The sequence below is a fragment of the Liolophura sinensis genome, chromosome 6 (assembly GCF_032854445.1).
Source record: "Liolophura sinensis isolate JHLJ2023 chromosome 6, CUHK_Ljap_v2, whole genome shotgun sequence".
In the NCBI taxonomy this organism is placed as follows: Eukaryota; Metazoa; Mollusca; class Polyplacophora; order Chitonida; family Chitonidae; genus Liolophura; species Liolophura sinensis.
In genome coordinates, this window is record NC_088300.1 from 15630870 (window position 1) to 15652621 (window position 21752).

Sequence of the window (21752 nt, forward strand, 5' to 3'; positions counted from 1 at the left end):
GAATATCTAAACCGAGGACAACTTACGAGTTTTATGGAGGGAAAAAACATGTAAAAAAGGGGTGCTTGGGATGTGAAATCAGAAAAAGGTCTGAAATAAGAGGTAGGTCTACTTCAGTCCAAGGATGGGGATGCATTATAGAGGTGACTGTGATGCAAGGATGCTTGGAACAGCAGACATGCAATGAAATGTTGATTTGCACGGTGCTTAGCACCAGGTTACTAAAAGCTGTTAGTTACATTTTCATGCTGATGAATCTGATTATGATGTAATAACAGTAAGAGCAGTATGCAACACACACCTGGATGGCTCCTCTGTTGTGGTATTGTAAATATCTAATGTCAACATTCTAAGCACAGACTGAAGGAAATAAACATACATGTAATAAGGAAAAAAACACACTACAATGTAGGGTTTTGTTGCATATCAGCTTGGCCCTTTAGTATGCAATGAAGTGGTATGTGTCATGTAACATCATTGTCATTCATACCATTCACAAGATTTCTGTATCACTTCCATTAATCTTTGTGGAAATGTCAATCCTGTTCAAAGCTCTATACATCGTTTTATGAAAGTGATCAATGTCACCTAAGATGTTAACCCTCTAATTCGCTAGCCTGTCAACTGTCTGTACTTGGTCTGCTGCTTATCTACTTGAGTAGCAGAAAACCACACCGTTACAACTTGTAATTCATACAGCTTGTATACGTAACTCATACAGCCTGTAATTATTCTTTGGTTTTCGATTTTGTCTCTGCTCAATAACTTAAATGGCGACACATACGGGTATATTTCATACCTTCATACATGCATGTTGTTCAACATTATGTAAAAGCGGCGGCTCTCAGCTTACACACAGATGATCTACACCAACTGGTCAGGTGCAAAACCTGAGCATTAGTCAGGAATGTCTCCTTGAAGCTTGATTGACACATTTCCAAGTTTAGCACAGCAGCTGTCTTCCCTGACCCAATACCACAGGTCCATCAGTCACTGTTGACTATTCCACATGCTGTAGTTTTAGGCCTGTGAGTCAAGACGAACTGTACTTATCGCCCCACTTTGCCCAAACGAGAGTCTGTCTTGGGGTTAGCTGTCAGAGCTTGTACAGCTACAATAGCCGCATTGATGTCTGTTTGTAAATCTCTCAAATCTTTGATATGTAACAGCCGTACTATCTTTGCAGCATCATTTATGATGTAATCTACAAATGGAAAAAATTTCATTTATTTATTAGCAGATTTTCACACAATACATTTACATCACAACATCTTAACTCCTATAAAAAAAATTATCACGGCTTTCACACCAAAACTTAGTAGATTCAGTCAACTTGTACATACACGTATATAGCATTAAACAAGGCTGACACTGATATTTATTTACTTTTATGTTTTCTGCCATACAAAACAATATTTCACTTACACCACCGCTACCAGCATTAGAGGAGGAGGAAACCAGGCAAGGCCCAGGGAAACCCAAGACCATCTGCAAAATGCTGGCAGATATTCCCACATACAAAAGGAGACAAAGCCGGCATGAGTTTGACTTGAACTCACAGCAACAACATTGGTGAGTTATTGTACTGTGGTAGCGTGCCAACCACTCAGCTCCAACAGCACTAACATATCCACGAGCAAGTTCATTGTATTTGATGTTCACTGATGGTAGACAGCAGTATAGAGGGAGGAAAACACCTGTAGTTTGCTAGCAGACCTTCTCACGTATGACCAAACAGGGAGCCAGCATGAGCGGGACTTGAACTCACAGTGACCCAATTTATAGTGAGAGGCTCCTTGCAATTGTACTGCACCTGCAGGATGATCACCAGGCCACCTAGACCCCCAAATTCATTGCAGGACAATATTCAAACTCTGTTTTATTATACAAAAAGAAGTTCCAAGTCATCTTTTCGAATTAAATGCTTAGTAAAAAATGCTCCTGAAGAGAATCATTGGATGGAAGATAAGAAACCACAGTTCCTGAGATAAACAAAGAAAATGTTACCTCCAGCTTCAAATCCTAAATCTGTCTTTTCTAAAGGAATATGTTCTGCCTGAAAATACATGTAAAAAAAAAACACACATCTTCAATCACTACTTCATAAACAGGAATACCTGTAACACTGAAATGGAAATCAAATACAATATATACCTACTTTCGCAAGAACGGCGCTGTTTTTGTCATGACTGACACATGAAACATACGGTCTAATAATGACAACCCAATGTTCACTCCTGGTAGTATAAGTCTAGCAGAACTCATTTCTTCTAAGCATGGCCTGATGTTAAGTGAAAACATGTAATATTTTACAATACTATTTTCACTGTTTGGTTGTAGGTAAAACAAAAAATCTGTAATCACTGTGTCAAGCTTTTGGCGCCAGAATGAGGTAATGCATGCATTTTGGTGGCCATCTTGATTTTCTTTTCAAGACTTTTTTGGAATTAGGAACCGTCAAACACTTAAATCTGCATGCATACATATAAATTTCTTTTTGATTTGTAGGCAGCAAATTCATAAAAACTTTTTTTAAGCATACTATAGAGAAAATACTGCATTGATTTCATACATTGATTTACACGTAGTGCTTACCAATCAAAAAAAAAAAAAGGACTGTGCATATCAAATTTGAAATGGTTGAACATATGCTTTTACTTCTGAGTCTTCATTAGAACCACTAGATTAGAAACAAAGGCTGGCCATGTGAAATGGGACCCCATCTCAACAAAGGTAGCTGGATCAATTCTATTTAAGGGGCTGTCTCCTTTCACCTAAGAAAAGGACAAAAGACCTAGTTCTTCAGTTAATACTGTGCAGTCAGAGCTATCACACCACCCTGATCACTTTGGAAACACAGGTTACACAGAACTTACCTTGCCAGTTTCAGATTGAGCCTTTTCTATAGCTTCTTTGGACAATTTTTCCTTTACTAGTAGACAGACAGCCTGAAAACACAAATGGTGGTTAGGTTTTATTATTTATTTATTCACTTAATTATCTGAAAGCCTTACTCAACTTTTATCACTTTATCATACAATAGTGTTCAATTCTATGGGCCGAGGAAACCAGAGTGCCCGGACAAAACTACTGATCTTACCAAGTTAGTGATAAATTCTGTGTTGTCACCCAGCCCCAATGAACATTGAGAGCAAGGAAATCTGCAAATTCCCTGGTCAAGGCTGGGGTAGAACCCAGTTCTCTCGTGGCTTATCATTCACAAGAACAAAACAGTGGTCTTAGAAACTTGGGAAATGATGAAATACATCAAGTTTGTCCAAGCAAAATTTGACATAAAACCTTACCAGTGTATCTGAGAGCTATAAAACAAAAAAAACTGACTAGAGACAAACAAACTTTTCCCTCCCTGTCATAATGCCTCGCCTTATGCTCTAGTGATGAGTTTAAGTCAATCACCATGACATTATGAGCAGTCTTACAGTCTACCTAAGGTAAATACTTGGTACTTAGCCTTAATTTTGGGTTAATTGTAAATATTTACCACGGGCTTAAAATCTCTTTGTACACAAGTGTGAGTCGATTGTAAGCTAAGGTTACAATCAAGATCTTAGTGATTTACAATCATCTTACGCTTACAGTCCCTTTTCTTTTAACGAACTGAGACATCAATGCTGCTGTTAACCAACCTTAAGAACCTCTGTGTGGTCTGAATGAGGGGGCACCTGTAACATCTGAGCAAGGGAAGCAACTCCAGCTTTAAAGTCTGGATCATCGACTGAAAATACAAGGTAACAACATAACAGAATGTAATCTGAAATAAACTGCTTGTAAAAATTAATCTTACAAGGAGTGGATATAAATTTCAACTTCCAGTATTTCCTAATCTGGGACTTGGCACATGAATACACATGCACTCATAAAGACAAATATATTAAAAGTATACCTTTACAAACTTAATACATGTATGAAGAGACAAAACAAAATATCCAATAACATGAGGTCATTTGAATTCTGTAACTTTTACACACAAGCTTAATCAGTTTTCATACAAAAAGGTAAGAGAACAATACTTACAGTCCAAATTATCTAAAGGATTACTGGAGACTTGTGCAGGTTTGCCTGTACAGGACTGGGCTGAGGCAGGACTCGCTCCTTTGTATTTATCAACTGTCATCAAGAAAAGCACACTGACAGAGTACTTGACAGATAAACTAACAGAATGTTTGATGTTGTTGATGTCAAATAACTCATCGATTAGAGTGTGAAATGTGTGTACAGTGTACCACTTCCAGTATCAAGAATATTTCACTTGTATGACAGAGGCAATAATTTTGGTGGTGGGAAACCTGACAGTAGAAACCCTCTACCATCCACAGGTAATAATGACTATACTCAAAGCAATATTATCCACATGGTTTTTCAGCTGAAAATGATGATATACTGAACTAAATTGGGATTAAACTTTTTCATTTAAACATTTTCAAAAAGAATATGAAATTCTTACTACAGCGGGACAGACGACAGTCAGATAAGCAATAAAGGGAATTTAAGCTGAAATTTGACAAAGAATCACAAAAGACTGGACATGGGTATAAAAATCCTCATGGCATTCCTCAAGCACTTACCACCATCACCGTATTCCAGTCTCACAGCATATCCCAAAAGCCAGTCAATCACGGCTGTCATGTCCTCAGATTTATATGGGCACTGAAGCTGGCCCAAATACTGAAACCCACAATATTAAGAAATATATGTATTTCCCTTCGACACATCATCGACACATCTGTCAGCAAATATACACAATGGCTGTTTTGAAACACCCCAATATTCTTCTTAATGGTGAGAAGCAGAGTATTCTATATATTTGTTTCCCTTTCCTTTCAATACAGGTAAATTGAGGTTAAATAATTTCAACAAAAAAAAGTTAACAATCCAGCTAAGATTTTGGACATTTTGTTTCATGCTCTACATATTGATTTTATTGTTGTTTAATGCATTGCTCTAGAATGTTTAACTTATATGATATCAGTTAGGCTAATGGTAACTGGAATAATCCACCTTGTAAATGACTACATGAACCTGACAAAACCTCATGGCTTAAAGTTGCGGCCCAAACAATGTCAACTGGATACACTAACGATCAAGGGCATGTGATAGTCACAGGGAGCCAGGGCTTGGCCAGCAAGACTCCTTCTGCAAATTGCAGTTGGTTCTTAAAACTCAGTGATGCAAACACAGAAGTAACTAAAATCTAATCCTATAAATTAGAATTGGAATGGCATGTTCAGTAGGTTAATATACCAAACATGAGATCTATATATTCTTAAATTAAGGCTCTGTCAAGGTTAGGGAGGGAGTTCTTGTTGGTATCTGACATATATGTAGATGATTAAGATGAAAAAATAAACTCACAGCTTCGAAGTGTTTTTTCCAATCTGCGCTGTCCACATTTCGCAATCCTACTCTATCCTCTATTTTGTAGTGTCGTATTTTCTGATCTTCCAGCCATATTATAATATTTCTACACTTTTTCTCATCTGAAATCATTTTAAAATGAAAGTTATTATTGTATTATTCACTGCTCACTCCCAAAGCCTCTCACTACAATAGACTATACTACATTACATTTGTTAATATCACCAATCTGAAAAGATGTCAGGTATGACATTTCTAAAATCAATGACCGCAGTCACAAAATAAGACATACATTATGTATATCTGCTTTCACAACCTGTACATAGAAGCAGGATTGGATCAGTACTTCACACTGTGTCCTATCTTCATAACTCTTCTGTGCCAGATTCAATAACAAGTCTTGACAGCACATGATTATTGTAAGAATGAATACGTGCTCCAGGTTTAACGTCCCACTTAAAAAGTTTTCAGTCATACCACGATATGGAGTCATTAGGTGTGAGTACATATACTGTGCCTTCTTCTGGCAGGGCAAGTCCATGCCGCCACTGAAGTATAAGTCAATCTGCCATTTCATGAATCTCGTGAATTCACACAGGTTGAGATGAGACAGGGTGGGGGCTCTCGAGAACTAACGCAGCTAAAATACACGATTTCATGGCAGATGCTAAGGGCACTTACAGTCTAGCAAGTACTGTAAAACATCACTTTTTAGCTGCCCCCACCATGTCTTGCCCATATCTGCGTGAACACGCAGGACTCTTGAAATGCCGACTAGGTTTATTCTGACAACTTCGTCTATCTATATGGACTCCGGGTGCTATTTTAAAATTCTGACATTTATCTGACAAAACACGATAAATGCCATAATTCCAAAAACAACTTGTCTTTACAACAGCCACCACGGACAATACCTGTTCGTAAAACCACATTTTTTAAATAACACGTTCGAAAGTATACCGGTGCCGAAAAATGGACACCTCGTAATTTTAAGACCGTGAAAACGTGAAACGCAAATGGATACAAATGGCAACAACAACAACGATAGTAGCCCCAAAACTGTTCCTTCTTCATACCGCTGACATTGAATGAATCCGGACTAGAGTAATCCAAGGCTAAAAGTTTCCGTCGAAACATTTCTGCTTTCTCGCCTTGCACCACGTCTTCCAGAAAGCTTGCAAGTATAAATTTTATTACCTCCAACAGTGAAGAGTTCTAATGCCAGGCCATACACTGGCGGGCGTTTTTAAGCCTGTGAACTGCAGAGGCCTACTGGTATTTTAATCTTTAAAAAATGCAATATAAGAACTTCAGGGAACTCCTTACGAGTGGTTGCTGACAACGACTACTATGTAGCTCTCATGTCTTTCGTAAGAGGGTGTGGTCAGCTTCCTTCTGACTCAAATGTAGTCGCACATAGGCCTACTTTCCAATTTCTTTGCAAGGAACTGAGATGCCCGTAGGCGCACACCTGCTATATATAATTTTACATCCGAAAAGGAAACGAGAAAATATGCAAGTTGGAAGTAGTCTGTTACCGACTACACTGTGTAGATGTAGTCCATATAAAACGAGAAAAGAAAAAAACAAACAAACAAACAAAAAACAAAAAAAGCAAATGTAGTCATTCGTAAGTCAGTATGCAGGTGGCCTAAACAGAAAATGTTTAACATATGTACATGACAAACATACTTGTGTAAAGAAATGTGATAAAGTTTACAGAAAAAAATCCAATTAAAAATGTTATCTATTAATATCAGTTTTGACCCAAATATAACTTTGGGTAAATAAATTTTTTACTTACAACTTTAAAAGTTTGAATTTTAAATCCGCGACAATTAGGCAGTGAACTGTCATTTTCTTGTATAGCCTCTAATGAACGCAGATTTCGCTTAGCTGTCTTAAAATAATAAATTAACTGGTCAAGTAACCGCTAACGGACACAGTGGCCTAAAGCATTTCACACAATCAATGCGCTCCGTCACATCACTGTGTAATAACGATACCAGTGTTTAATGTTGACGAATCTGACATGCATGTATATGTATAAGATTAATTCAACAATGTTAAATGTGGGCCTACTACCTCCATATTTTATATTTCTGACATTCATTTGGTCGGTAGACGACCGACAACGTAAATAGTAGAATGTTAAATAAGGAGGAAGACGATTTATCTCGCTGAATTAAGGATCTACTTTGTAAGCGGAAACTTTGTCAGAGTAACTTTGTCCAAAAAATTTCCATAGTAGAAGTGCATATTGTTATTTTCAAATATTGAATTATTATCGAGTTGTATAAGTGTAACCGACATATAGGCCTAGACCTGTTCAAGCTGAAACTCAACAGCTAACACACTGTATAAGATGAACCTAGCTGTTTCCACTGACATGCGATTGCACGCGGCCAGTTCGATCGTCCGATATATATTATAGTTATGCCATGAATCGGAATTACATAAATACGTTGGAGTGTTTCCACGGATTAATTAACACGCAGAGCGAATAGAAGAAGTCCCATTTGAAAAGCATTTCCAACGAGATGCTCTAATCATGAATTCGTGCAGTCTTAAATTCATGCGTTTAACGCCATAGGCCCATTCAAGAATTTTCCCCTCACTGGTGGTCGGTTTTATGAGTGGAGGAAACCGAGGTAAACCATCGACCTTTGGCAAGTTTCTGGCAATTTTCTCACTTGGGCCGATAGGCAGATCTACTGCACACATATTGGTGGAAGATAAGCAGTCTTCAACAAATCACGCTAACGGCAACAAGGACGTCCTTCACCGCGAATATGCCAAATGCGAGTAGTGAGATCAGGGAATGTATAAAACTTCTATATAATATAATATATAAAAATCTTAGCCGCATCTTTTAGGAATGTGGGCTACTCTGTTAATTGTCTAAGGATGAAGGGTAAGGAACTAGCCTGCTGTTCTAACTCTGGATCAAAAAAAATTCCCGCCGACTCATTTCTAGCTTGTGGTACATTGCATCATGTTACAATATAATACGCCACACCATTAATTCACAGGGGCGAAAGTGGCTCAGTTGATTAGCGCGTTAGTGCGGCGTAATGACCTAGGAGCCTCTCACCAAGGCGGTCGCTGTGAGTTCAAGTCCAGCTCATGCTTGCTAAAACCAATCAAATAAATAAATAACCATTATTTCACACGTTTGTTTATTTACGAAAATATAACCAGCGACATGGATTGTGGATTTTTGCGCCATTTGCCGACTCCTCTCAAAAACTCCTTGTACTTAATTTTACTTGAGTACATTACTTGAAGGTTTACGAGTTATACATCCTTCAACCTTCCTAGGGAGTCATAAGAAAAGAATGACATACGGTAATTATCGTGTTCACCCTCCAAATGGTGAATTGCAAATGGCTTAAAATCCTCCACAAGAGTAACCTACCATAAATCCGCTTCATAACCACTGGATTCTTTATTGCCAAAAAGGTAGGCTAATATGTAAACACAGGTTTATGCATGTAGGGTTTCCTTAGTCCTGCAGGTTAAGGTGTCTGTTTCTTTTATTTATTTTTTTCTCTCTCTCCCAGTCTGAAACTGAAGACTTTTGATATCTGAAAAATCATGCAGGATCAATGTTTGACTAGTTGTCCACTCTTGTGACCCGATTTGAACTTGACTGTATTTCCTGACAGTGTGACTAAACCGAATTAATACAAGGGTGTACCCTATCATCCTTAACAAGGGGGTATTGCTTCGAGCAATGTTAGGTTAATGGATGTCACTAGTTGGGAACAAGAAACACACAACACATAACGGATATATTAGACGCAGATGGCTGCACAACCAAGAGTGGTTTATTACAGGGATGAGACAGACAGCGAGATGAAAACAGGAAACTATATATAACACTTATAATGGTGTTATTTTTAGCATTTCTGAATGAAATTCTGAACCTTTTTCTAAAGCATGTTGTGTATAAATAAAAAGGAATTCCTGTAAAAAGAGGACGAGTCTCAGGCCTCTTATTAACAAATCAAGAAATGAACATCGCAAATTTCCTACATATGCATAAGCTGCTCTCATATGTTGACAGGATCATCACTCTGTCCATGGCAACACAACCCTGCCTTTTCCTCTGTAACCCCTCCCTCTCTACACATGTACATCAGACTTGGCTGAGCAGCTGAGCTGCTTTGCGGCCTTGTCGTCATTCTATGTTTGATATGAGGAAGGGGGTATGGAGGTGTGGCCAATCATTCTTCAGCATTTGAGTTGAGCAAATAGCAGACTATGAAGTGGATAAAACCGGTAAAACAATGGCACAGTAATGGCCATTTTATCCAATCTATTCTGAGCAAAAAAGAATCACTATAGCTAGAGAAAACATTTGTTATCGTTTTGATTTAAATATGAAATGTACACTGCTGACTTTTATACCACTCAAGATATTGAGTTGTAAAGGATGATTAAGTGCTGAGCCATTACTTATATACATATCATAATTTGAGGGACTCACTCAGTCCAGCAGAGCTAGAAAACAAATGACAAATAAAATTTCGAAAATTCAACATCAACTATTTAAATTACTCTAGTTGCCTTAAAAAGGAGTTGGCAATACACAAAAATGTGTCATATAAAAATATATGAAAATGTAAAAATCTGCCGACATGAAAGGTCCCTCAGTCTACATGATGAGTAACAACATAAGCATTTACACCTGTCTTACAGAACAAGTCCTAAACAGTACACACACAATACAACGCCTACATTCAGCACATCCTAAAACATACTGCAGCAGTGAATTATTTGGTGACAAGATCAGCAGTTTTGATTTGACCACAGTGAAATAATTCTAGCTTCAATTTATTTTCTTCCTCTTTTCCTTTTTTTTTTGAAGATAAAATCTTACCCATGCTATTAAAGAATGCTAAACTTAAAGGGATACATGTGTTAACCATTCAAGATTATGTACACATTCAATACTGATAATAACAAAACAAGTTCTCAATACAATATAAGGCGCCTCTGTGGTTCAGTTGGTTAGCACAATAATGCTGGTCGCTGTCGTATAAATAAAGAAACCAATACAATATAAAGATGTAGTAACTGTCAATCAGATGATCAATAGAGCAGAGCCAGCCAATTTGAAATGTTTGTAACAGACAAAATCCTTACAGAGGTGAATGTAGGGTAAATTATCATATACTGATGCAGATATATTCTTGATTCAGAGAGGCTGAAGACGAAACTGCAATTCCATCTGTAAACTTTGACACTGGTCCAGAAATGTACCAGTCAAGTGCCTCAATATAGAGTTCACACCACTTCATGCAAATTCAGCATTTCTTTTATAACAGAATGTTATCCATGCACAGGTAGAAACAGGTGGAAGAGGTTCATGTGTAACTTAATCTACCTGTAAGCAAACAACAAGCAGTTCTATGTGGTAAACATTGCATAGCTCATAACAGCTGGTTCAATATTATATTATATATGTAAATATACATCCCATTTACTCACTGAACATCACATAATTAAACACTTTTCTAGAGAATGACATAATATCCTTACTAAATACATATAAAATACTGGAGTTAGTTAAGCTATTTCACAAAGAGCCAACACCTCTAGTAAACATAACAAAACATGTACCACTGTAAACACATAACAAGTTCATGACAGGCTTTGATATGCTGAGACCAATGGGGTGTGTCAATGCTTTATTCACCTAACCTTTAAGCATTACACACATACTACAAGCACAGACACAGACAATTACAACCATCATGTTGAGTGAGCATCTTGATAGAGCTGTATGACTGACAGGCCATGAGTGTGCCTATGCACCATCAGTTGCCTGCTGAGCCATCGTCATACCATCTTCCAAAAAACGGGCGTAAACTGCACCAGATGGATCAGTGGTTAGGCTGAAAATAACGAATACAGCACATGTCAATCAGGCAAACTGCCGTGTCCTTTATTCAGATGTTTAAAGGATATGCAAGTATTTTTAAAATCTACCCCTCATAATTGCATTAAGCTGGACAATTACCTCACGATATATCACTGTAAATTATAAAGTTTATGTAACTAAACATTTTCAGCCATAAAGCAGTAGTACAACCCCGATTGAAGGTGGTTATGCTTTGGAATGCAAACATCTATTGCTGCGTTTTCAGAGGGCATGCACACTTCAATAGGACTCTTGAATGTCACACTGAATCAGTTGCAGCTTTAAGTTGGATAGTTTGTGAGAAATCTGGAAAAGGAGGATGGCTCTACTCATTTTCCTCCACCCTGTCAAATAACTGTCACAATATTCTTTGAAATGTCGAGAAACCTTAATGAATCAAATTAATAAATATATATGCTATTATTAATTGGTGTATAGCTGATATTCATATTTCACCTCAAGCAAATAAGCACAGCCTTATCATGAACTTACCCTGCATCAAGCAGCGAGCCCGCATCAAGGAAGTTGTTCGCATTGACCCGGTGCACTACAGTGCCATTAGGTAAGGCTACCATCATCTCAACAGGGAACTCATAAGCCTCCAAGGCCAGCTTAGCACGCAAGGCCGCCTCTGGTTGGCTCTCATCCTTTTCCAAGGCCTGTGACACACGAAATGGAGGAAGATTCATAAAAAAAGGACATTGTCAGAAAATATCTACATAGTAAAATTCATTGGTGTATAATATAAAACAAAGTTTTCTGGGCTCAGGGAAGATATCAGATATCTCACATTTGGTTAGTCTTTGCCAAAGCCTTAAACAATTTCTATCAAATGGAAAACATGTCATATTTTCATAACACTTAAACAATTTTGGACAAGCTAAAATTCTGTCCATAGATGTACATAAATCCTGATTGTCACATAGAGAAGTCAATTAGAGTGCAATAACAGCTCAAGGGCAACGCTCCGACAAATTACGAGTTTCAGATATACACAAGGATAAGATTTTATTTCTCTATAATAGTCACTTTTTCAGACAACTGGTTATTATTAAGTGGACAGATGCAGACAACACCCAACCTGTACGTAGAAAATTACCTTGAGATCAACAACCAGGGACCAAGTGCTGATAAAATTTTTTGACAGAATGTCAAGGACGGACGAACTCTCGAGAGCAGTCTCCCGAAGAGTCCGTCCGGAACCTCAGCAGCTCTGATCGTCCAGCGCACCCCACAGTAAGATGCTATGGACCAGCTTATTCTCTGCAGCTGCCCTCACGTACGCATCAGAGAAGTTGAGATAGGGCACCTGAGGAATGGAGACCAAATCATGCTATTGTACACCACTTAACAGAAGCCATTCACAGTTATTGTGAAATAGTACTTCATTATTCATGTTTTTCCAGCCTTCACTTCGACAAACTTATCACCTATATATTGCCTTTTCTGCATCATCACGCAAAGATGCAAAATCAATATTTAAAATCTTCCAAGGCCATTATTAACAGAATGATATGTCTTAAACCATCTTTAAAAATATTCTTTGTTGGGAGTAAGCCCACATTGTCAGAAAAAATAAGGAAGGTCAGGGAATTCTTGTTTGTTATATCTAGGCTGTAGAAAAAGATTTTTAAGCGATACATATTGAGAAAAAAAATATTTAAAACAGAAAACTTCTCTCTCAGTCCCATTAAACACTAGATTAGGACACTGTTTTGGATGTCATGGGTGGGGTTACGCTCAACAAACCTATTTTCAGTGATGGCTTCACCTATTAATTCATTCATTACCCAGGTGAAAGGCTTGTTAATGATGCCTACCTGCTTGAACTTGTACATATGGACCTCTAGTTTCCGGGCAGCCTCTTCCATGGAGATCTCTTCCGTCCATTTCAGCTCTTCAACACTGTCTTTCAGTCCTGGGTGTTCTGGGAGAGCAGTTTCCGTCAGTCTGATCGCCTGGGGTTCAGTCATGCCCTCCACTCTCTCTGTGACTACAGCTGGCATAGAGCTGCTGGTCACATTCAGCTCCATCAGGGGCAAATAACCAATGTCTACCTCCATGTTTTCCATCTCACGTGGACCATTTAGCCACTCCATGTCTGGTAACAGTAACAAAAAGTAAAAGGTGCAAGAAGTTTATTTCTTTATAAAGGCTGCAAGAGAAACATTACTGTAATTAATTTAACCACCTGTAATTCTTCTGTGAGATTCCAGGGCTGTCACAATTATCTTACACTCATAATACCCATGATATACATGTATAATGTGTGGTGATCAGCTAAGTTTACTACAGCACCATATATACTTGCAAACTCTTTCGGGACTCTTTCGAAAAAAATGGACATAGTAACTGTGGAAATACCGTTTAAAATTTAAAAAAAAAATTTTAGCTAAGTATGCGTTTAGACATGATTCTGAACAGAAAAAAATATGAGCTGACAATTTAATAATGATGACAGACATACTAAACCACATGTAATTCTCTACGTATCTTACCAACATTGAGTTTCTTTGTAGCAGGTACAAACATGTTGAAATAATAGATGTTGGAAGCATTTCTGGTGATAATGAGTCGGCCAGTAAACTGTGCTGGTGTGAACCAGAATGGGTGAAACGGCGGTTCATTTAACTGGAACTCGGCATGTATCCTGTAGGAAACAATATGTAGCTGAAAATTATGGGTGAAACAGAACATTTAAGTGTAAACAATACACCACCAAGTGGAAAGTAATTTAGTTTAACCTTTTTGTTTCTTACACAAAGCAATTAGGAATGTGCCAGGGTATGTGTATCTTGGGAAGCCATAAATCACATGAAAGAAATCTGAGACAAAATTCTGCCTGTTTTATGGCCTGTACTATGTTGTTAATATGTGTATGTCTTTTTATAAACGTGAGCTTTCAGATAAACAGATAAGTGGATATAAAACCTATCATACACAAATCCTATTTCACTTACCTGAAGACTATGTCCAGAAATCTGTCGTTGTAGGCACGGACACAGGCAATACTGCCCTGAGGGGCGAACCTGGAGTGAATGAACGGCCTTGGATGGAGCAGTGTCAACAGACGATGGAAGACAACTTCCTCATCCTTCACTCGAGGTGGGTAATAGCGATTGTTTGATAAAGGTGCATCAAAAAATCCACCTTTACTAAATATTATAATGTCATAAGCCTTGCCCAGCTGCTGGAAGTCAGATTCCGACTTTGGTAAAAATGGCTGAAATTCTGATACACCAAAATTCAACCAGGCTATGTTAGGCTTTTGCCAGCTCTTCAAGCCTATCAGAGCATCCAAACTTCCACTGAACATCTGAAATTTAAACAGCTTTATCACTGTATTTCATTATCACAATGTGAAAGGGACTTTCATGAAACATAAACGCAACACCTGCTTTACATGTCTGGTAACCTTGGCCAAGGTCAAATAAAGATCATCCTGTTAAAATGTTGGCACAGCTCATCAATGTGGATATTGTTCATTTACATGGCTTCAGTCAATTTTGAATAACCTGCATATGATTTCAATCCGTATAAAAATCAGAAAAGGTCTTTTTTTTTTTTTTCGGCTCAATGAGCTAAAATTTCATCCAACAAGTGCATTATCAGAGGCAATGAAATGTCTAAAAATATTATTTGGGTTCTGAAACTTACAATTTTCCAGTAGAATACCACTCCATGTTAAAAGCAAATCTCAAGACACCTTTCTAACGACAACAGATCTCTCAGAATCAGAAATAATGGGCAAGTTAGTCAAGGACGAATTTCATGGTCATTTAGGCTACTGAATACTATAAAAACAATCTATGACCTAAACCTAAATGACCTAAAGTTTCGCCCCAAGACTCAGAAAGTGTATCCCAGGATTCCTTGCATTGATTGCGGTTCTTGCTGACTGAGCGCCGCAGGAGAGCATCAAGGGTGGTCAGGGGATTATATGGGCAGTTCAAGAATGTAATAAACAAGCTCACACTTCACTGAGCAGTTAGTCTATGCTCCTACCACCAACAGTTCATGTTTTCCTCAGTTTTAATCATAATGATTTTAGTACATGCACTCTGCAACAGGTTGATTGTTTTGTTATTGTTATTTTGTGCTAAATGGGAATTTGGGAGAAAACTCTATGGAGATTAAGTGTGACTGACTACCCAGTACCTTTATGCATGTGGATTGTCATGTCAAATATCTGTTCATTACTCCAGGGCTCTCCGCATATAAAGCTGTAGCAGAATTTAGCCTACCGCAAATCAATACTTGCAAACTAGGTCAACCAGCAGACGAGATGACGTCAAATTGCGATCAAAGCGCCACCTACACACTTACATTTGCACCGTTGTAGCTAAACATTCATTCTGGCGAAATTTGAAAGATTCAGAAAGACTTTCGCCCATGTTTCATAAACATGAATACTTAATACTTAATCAAGACCCCTCAGATGAAATTTTAGTCGTACAGATTGGTTTTATCCACATGTAGATACAAGGCACATGCAATCACAGAACTCGAAATTTCCTCATGTCTACAACTGTTCACCAGATAACTGCGTGAACTGACTTCCACGTAGGCCTAACCTGAATAGAATAACTGGTTCATCTACATTCCTTATTGGAGTGGTGTTCATTGAGACAGTGTTTGGAATTTAAAGGTTTGTAATAGACATCACCTTTCTTACTAATTTCTTCCATTTCATTCATGGGTATATTTAGAGATGTAGATGTAGGCCCACTAGTCAGGAGACCTGCACACCTCACTGTCACTGACTTGACACCATGTGGCGAGGATTAGCAACCAGAACTGCCATGCAGGGTAATGAGATGGGTGAGGAGCTTGATCACTTTCCTTCCTGCTGCCAACTCAGATCGTGCGGAAGTAAACGACAGTAACTCATGTGCGAAACTTTAGGTGATGTAACATATGAACCATGATCTACCCCGACTTTGCTCATTCTGCACTTCTGTAGAACTTATCCATATAGTGTACCCTACTCCTTACAGTGCATGTGTCGCTCTCTACCTTACACTTTACATCACTGCCACCACAAACAAATTTTGTACAGAAACCTTGAACAACGCTGAGGTCACTGGGGTCACGGTGATGAGACAGAAAGTGATGTCAGAAAACAAAAACAATCCGTCACAGCCTTTGTCTCTTTAATACTTTATACACATGCACTGTCTTCATCTAAAGTGTGTACAACATGATTCTAACCAACACCTGAAACAATTTTATTGATGAATGCTGATTAAATAGTTCCTCAGGACGAGGCTTCAAAGGACAAGCTTGTCTATTTGTGGCAGTGATGTGAAGCGAAAGGCAGAGAGCAATGCATGCGCTGTAAGGAGTATCGTAGAGTATATATACATTAAACAAAACACAATAAAACTACCAGTATGTACCACTCATAATGAATTCAATGAAACCTCTAACCTTGCCCTCCTCTATCTTCATTCTTCGCATAATGGCAACTTCAGTACAAAGTTGAGCCAAATCTTTCATGGTTAAGTGGGAAAATTTCTGAATTTTGCTTTGCGTTCATGAAAAATAATGACCGAGCTTGTCTGAATTATTATGCAAAAATGCTGCCATTGAGGAAAACTATGCCACTTACAGAGTTCATATCTTTGGTCATGGTGCTGAGGTTTAAGGGAGACATGAAAGCCTTGATTGTCACCATCTCATCTGTGTCTGCAATCTCAACTGGGTACTCAAAGGTTGACTAGGGAAAGATAAAAAAATAACAATAAATAAAAAAACAGGGGAGGTAATCCATTAGATTAAAACAAGTACAACTTTACATCAAGTAATGGTCTGCATTGCATAATCTGCGTCCTGAGTTCAACATGTACAAAAACAATCAATGTTTTGGATTTTAATTATGAATTAGAACACACCAAAAACAGCACATGAGCTCTGTCATTACATACATGCATTCACACCAGACAAACACATGGATAAGTATTTAATTTGTTAATGTGTCAAACATATTTAGCTCCTAAACCCTAAATTCAAAATGCATGTATATTATCAGATATTCAACTTCCTACTATACAACAATTCCCAACATCAGACTGATCCGCATGCACCTTTACCATGTTGCCTTCTGGTTGTAGCGGCCATATCACATACCCATTAGCAAAAAAAAAAACCGTACAATTTATCAATTGTCACATTTTCACCTGCACATTAATAATTTAACAAACTTATATATTAATTATCATGCAGTTATTGTCTGTAAGGACTTGTCTTTTATCCAAGCCTTCAAGACTTTGTTTAAGTATACTAAACTATGGCATTAGTTAAATGCACCAGATATGCATTGTCCCTACCTCATAGGCTAAGCCATTTGCCTGTCAGAAAAATAATGACAAGGGTGAGTGTTACTTTATTACCATTCAGCTGTGATGAGTCTTAGCATTCATATGGAACTGATCTGATATCACACTGCATTTTTCTGCTCCTCACTTCCAAAACTGACAATATATGACACCTATCACAAATTATAAAGGTAATTGAAGATCCCAGTCCTGTGCTCTGATGATGATTGTGGGGAAAGAAGACAAAATAAAAATTAAAAATTGGTGCATAATTGCGCAAAATGTCTGTATAATGGCATGCTGTATTCACCTAAAACTTGGCCTATAAAAATGAACTTTCAGAAGCCAATAAAGGCCTTATGATGATACTTTTAATTCCAAAACTTAAGATTTTCAGATAAGAAATTCATCAAACTTCACAAAAAAAATGTAAGTATAACCATATAAGGCACACAAATATATCAGATTCAAGCAAAATGTGTCACTTAAAAAATGCTAAACTTCAGTTGAAATAGAGTGTACATATTAAATAGTTGCACATCAAAAGCATAATTTCCATCAGACTTGGTAAAAATGTTTCCAATTAAGTCTGGTAAATAAGCTCAAAACTTTTCAAGTTAAGCAATCCCCATAAATTTCTTTTATAAGGTCAATTAAATGGAAAAGTTAATGTAAGATGTCAATATAAGGAAAATTTCCTTGATCAATGAAGTTCGCCGACCCTTTACAGAAGGCAGCAAATCTTAAAACTCACAAAACAGCAGTGCATTCTTCCAACTTTTATAATAATACCACAGATTTCAGTAACAAAAAATCACAGATTCATAATATTATTGCGTTATTCATGAGTTTCATGATTGGCTTCCCTTGGCAGAAGGCCAGAGAACCCCATCAGTTCAAAGATAAATGAACTTTTTTGCTGATGACTTACATTGGTTTGACGCAGCAGATGTGCTAATGGTTCGAACTCGCCCAGCGATAGGTAGCCATCATCATCACGATCATACTGGCGGAACAGCATAACACCGTCCACCCCAAGCTCATCCATCATGCTAGTCGAAGCCCCAATACTCCGTCTGAGCAGGAAAAAATGCATCACCCCAACATAACCGGCCAGCATGATTACTGTCGAAACAACAAAGGCAAACACCCCCCAGAACAGCCATCGGGGGATCCGACAGGTGCATCTGAAGGAGTCGTCCTCATTGCTGAGCTGTAATGACAATGCCACAGCTGCCTTAGAGCCATACCCCATAGGTTCTAACAAATCATAAGGTGATCAATGGTAGAACATAAGCCTTTTAGCCATGATGGCTGATACAATTAAAATGCTGGAATGTAGAATAGGCTCTCTAAGATTTAACCACATTTGGGAGTTAGGGCCAAGTGACTCATTTACAATCTTACGCTTCCTTTGCACACAATGTATATCTACCATTACCATATATGCAAATCTCATTAGAATAGTTGTCTCAAAGACCTGCAATATACATCTTGACTAAAACTATGCAGGAAGAGCCACACTAGCAGTTAGATAAACTACATTTAAGTTTTAAAAGCAGGAATGAGAGAATAGATTGTCTGGATTCAATGCACTTACAGTGCATAATAAGATGTATAAAAAGTTTGATTATCATTGGACAGATCATTGCGATATTTTCTTCAATCAGTATTGGAGCGACTGACATATATTTCATTAATTACCATTGTTAAAAGGACAGAAAGGAATTTTAAGTTCTCAGAATACAGCCTAAATCAGTATGTTTAATGCCCAATCCCTGAAAGGTCTGAATAAGAAAAGAATGTAAAACCTCAGGGGCTGCATTAAGACCCACACCACACAGATTAGAACATCTGTGCACTGAGCACTCTAATACTTGCTGATGTGTGTCAAACTTAGGGCTATTTAAGTGGATTCACTAATTTATGCAAGTTCTGCGTGGTAGAACCCACATGTTTACCAGAAGCTTAGGGAATGACAAAGTGGCTCACCAATGGAAAATGCTTTGTGTGAGTGAAGTAACCTATTGGCATACACATTTCACTGTGAAAAGACTCCAAAAATAACAGAAAATAAATAATTTAAAAGCAAAATTAGTATTTACCCATTTTTTGGTACATGAGCTAGGGCAACCACTCAGAACTTGAATGAACAATGGACAAAGACAACACCAGACTAAATGTATATATGCCTCCAAAGGTATCCCCTAAGAAGTTTTAAAAGAATAACATTTTGTCTCTGAGATGCTGTACAACAGAAATAGCCCTGTACAAATTTAACAAAATAGCAGATTTTCAGAGAATCTAAATCACTACCCTGTCAACATTTTTGATCAATCAGGGTGAGCTAAGTCTATGCCTGTGGGCATTTTGGGGAATCATGAAGACCAGGTTATGTGTTGCTATTTACATGTTGATTTCCACATGTTTGAAATCATCAGTTTTCCCACGGTCACATATTTTTACTGATCTTTCATTGGTTAAAAATGTATAGAGAGACGTTCACTTTAGATACAAAGAAAAACAGTGTATAAAGGAAGACGTTTTAGTCTCTGTCATATGACAGTGTCATCCATGACCATCTCTGCACTCAACTGTACGCGGTTCATACATTTCAGAAAGTCATTTCTTTCTTTGTTTTGAAAAGCTCTGGATTCAAACTTCCATCAGACAGCATGTTGGGTCCATAGTCATGCAGCTTTCATACCACTTGACCACTGAAGTTATTGTGACAGAATAAGTAATAGGTATGTTTCCACACCTCTCCCAGAGTAATGGAGGTTATATTATCTGATGCCTTTTCTTTTCAACCCTACAGTAACAGGTAAAGAAGATCCAAAATTATGGCGCCCCATGACTTAATTCCCAAATTTTAAAGATATTTTGATGTGCGGCTTATCAAAGTGTGCTTCATATCTTTGCATATCTACATGTATTATACATTGCTCATTAACGCCATATAGTAAAGATACAAGGCTGTAGGCTTATTTAGCGCCTTTAAATAGTCAACGGGGCCTCTGTGGCTCAGTTGGTTAGCGCTCTAGCGCAGCGTAATGACCCAGGAGCCTCTCACCAATGCGGTCGCTCAGAGATCAAGTTCAGCTCATGCTGGCTTCCTCTCCAGCTGTATGTGGGAAGGTCTGCCAGCAACCTGCGGATGGTCGTGGGTTTCCACCGAGCTCTACCCGGTTTCCTCCCACCTTAATGCTGGTCGCCGTCGTATAAGTGAAATATTCTTGAGTACAGCATAAAACACCAATCAAATAAATAAATAAATAGTCAACAAAGTTTTTGACCACACAAGAGACAGCCTGAGGCCTATAGTGAACACAAGTATGCCTTGGGAATAAACTACCTAAATGTAATTAAAACGATACTATCTTTCTATTTTTTTTTTTTTTTTTCATCATGGTCAATTAAACCCACTCAGTGGTTGTCCTAATTTCTCCCATCAACCAGCCTCAGGCTTGCCACGAAATGTAGTTCATTTTCCTACTGAACTACAACTGGTCCATTTATCTAGATGCACCATGGAGGTAGTATTTTCTTCAGTGAACTATTTTAAAATTCTGACATTTATGCAGCCCAAAATTACCATTCTCAATGTTGCACGTCCCCCCGCCCCCAAAAAAAATCATCTCAGTAGGTCGTCCAACTGATACCCTGTATGTCGTTGTTAAAAACTTTTACTTCTCTTTTCAATGCTTTTATACCTGTGTAGATTCGGTAGCTTGCTGCACCGAGCTGTCACGGCTCTCATCCAGTCCTTGCTGCTGATGATCACCCCCGGAATCATCCCTCCTATCAGGATCCGTTTGATCCCCGACTCGTCTTCTCCTCATCTTCCAATATCTACCTGTGGTCAGGCTTAGACACCTGCCGACATGGTGACACGCGACACAAGTCACGTACGACAGACGAGGAAGAAATATTCGTCACCTGTGGGAATGTGCCAGGTGTCCCAACTTGTGTGGTGACAACACGAGTAACGCAGAATATTCATATATATAATCTATACAAAGATCGGAAACAGCCGAAGCTCGTTTTCTCGAAATACAAAAGCATCAGAAATAATAGGACTACGGAAATTTTGAAATTTAAATGACTATCGAAAGCATTTGACTTAAAAT

The 21752-nt window shown here is 38.1% G+C and overlaps 2 protein-coding genes across 3 annotated transcripts; both read right to left on the minus strand.

The window, feature by feature from the left end:
* Positions 1-315: 315 nt before the first annotated feature.
* LOC135468680 (RNA transcription, translation and transport factor protein-like) lies at positions 316-6562 on the minus strand. Its single transcript, XM_064747062.1, has 8 exons — positions 6453-6562; positions 5374-5498; positions 4587-4686; positions 4036-4128; positions 3648-3736; positions 2877-2948; positions 2008-2056; positions 316-1204 (listed from the first exon to the last, which is right to left on the minus strand). Exons 1-8 carry the CDS (start codon positions 6511-6513, stop codon positions 1050-1052), a joined length of 744 nt encoding a protein of 247 aa, XP_064603132.1. The 5' UTR covers positions 6514-6562; the 3' UTR covers positions 316-1049.
* Positions 6563-9169: 2607 nt separating this feature from the next.
* Positions 9170-21589, minus strand: LOC135466730 (selenoprotein N-like). Of its 2 annotated transcripts, XM_064744386.1 has the most exons (10): positions 21336-21589; positions 18554-18835; positions 17635-17655; positions 16917-17024; positions 14266-14621; positions 13804-13955; positions 13126-13406; positions 12405-12614; positions 11798-11964; positions 9170-11279 (listed from the first exon to the last, which is right to left on the minus strand). In XM_064744386.1, exons 1-10 carry the CDS (start codon positions 21462-21464, stop codon positions 11192-11194), a joined length of 1794 nt encoding a protein of 597 aa, XP_064600456.1. In that variant the 5' UTR covers positions 21465-21589; the 3' UTR covers positions 9170-11191. The 2 variants fall into 2 exon arrangements, with proteins under 2 accessions (XP_064600456.1, XP_064600457.1); XM_064744387.1 differs by lacking the exon at positions 17635-17655.
* Positions 21590-21752: the final 163 nt, after the last annotated feature.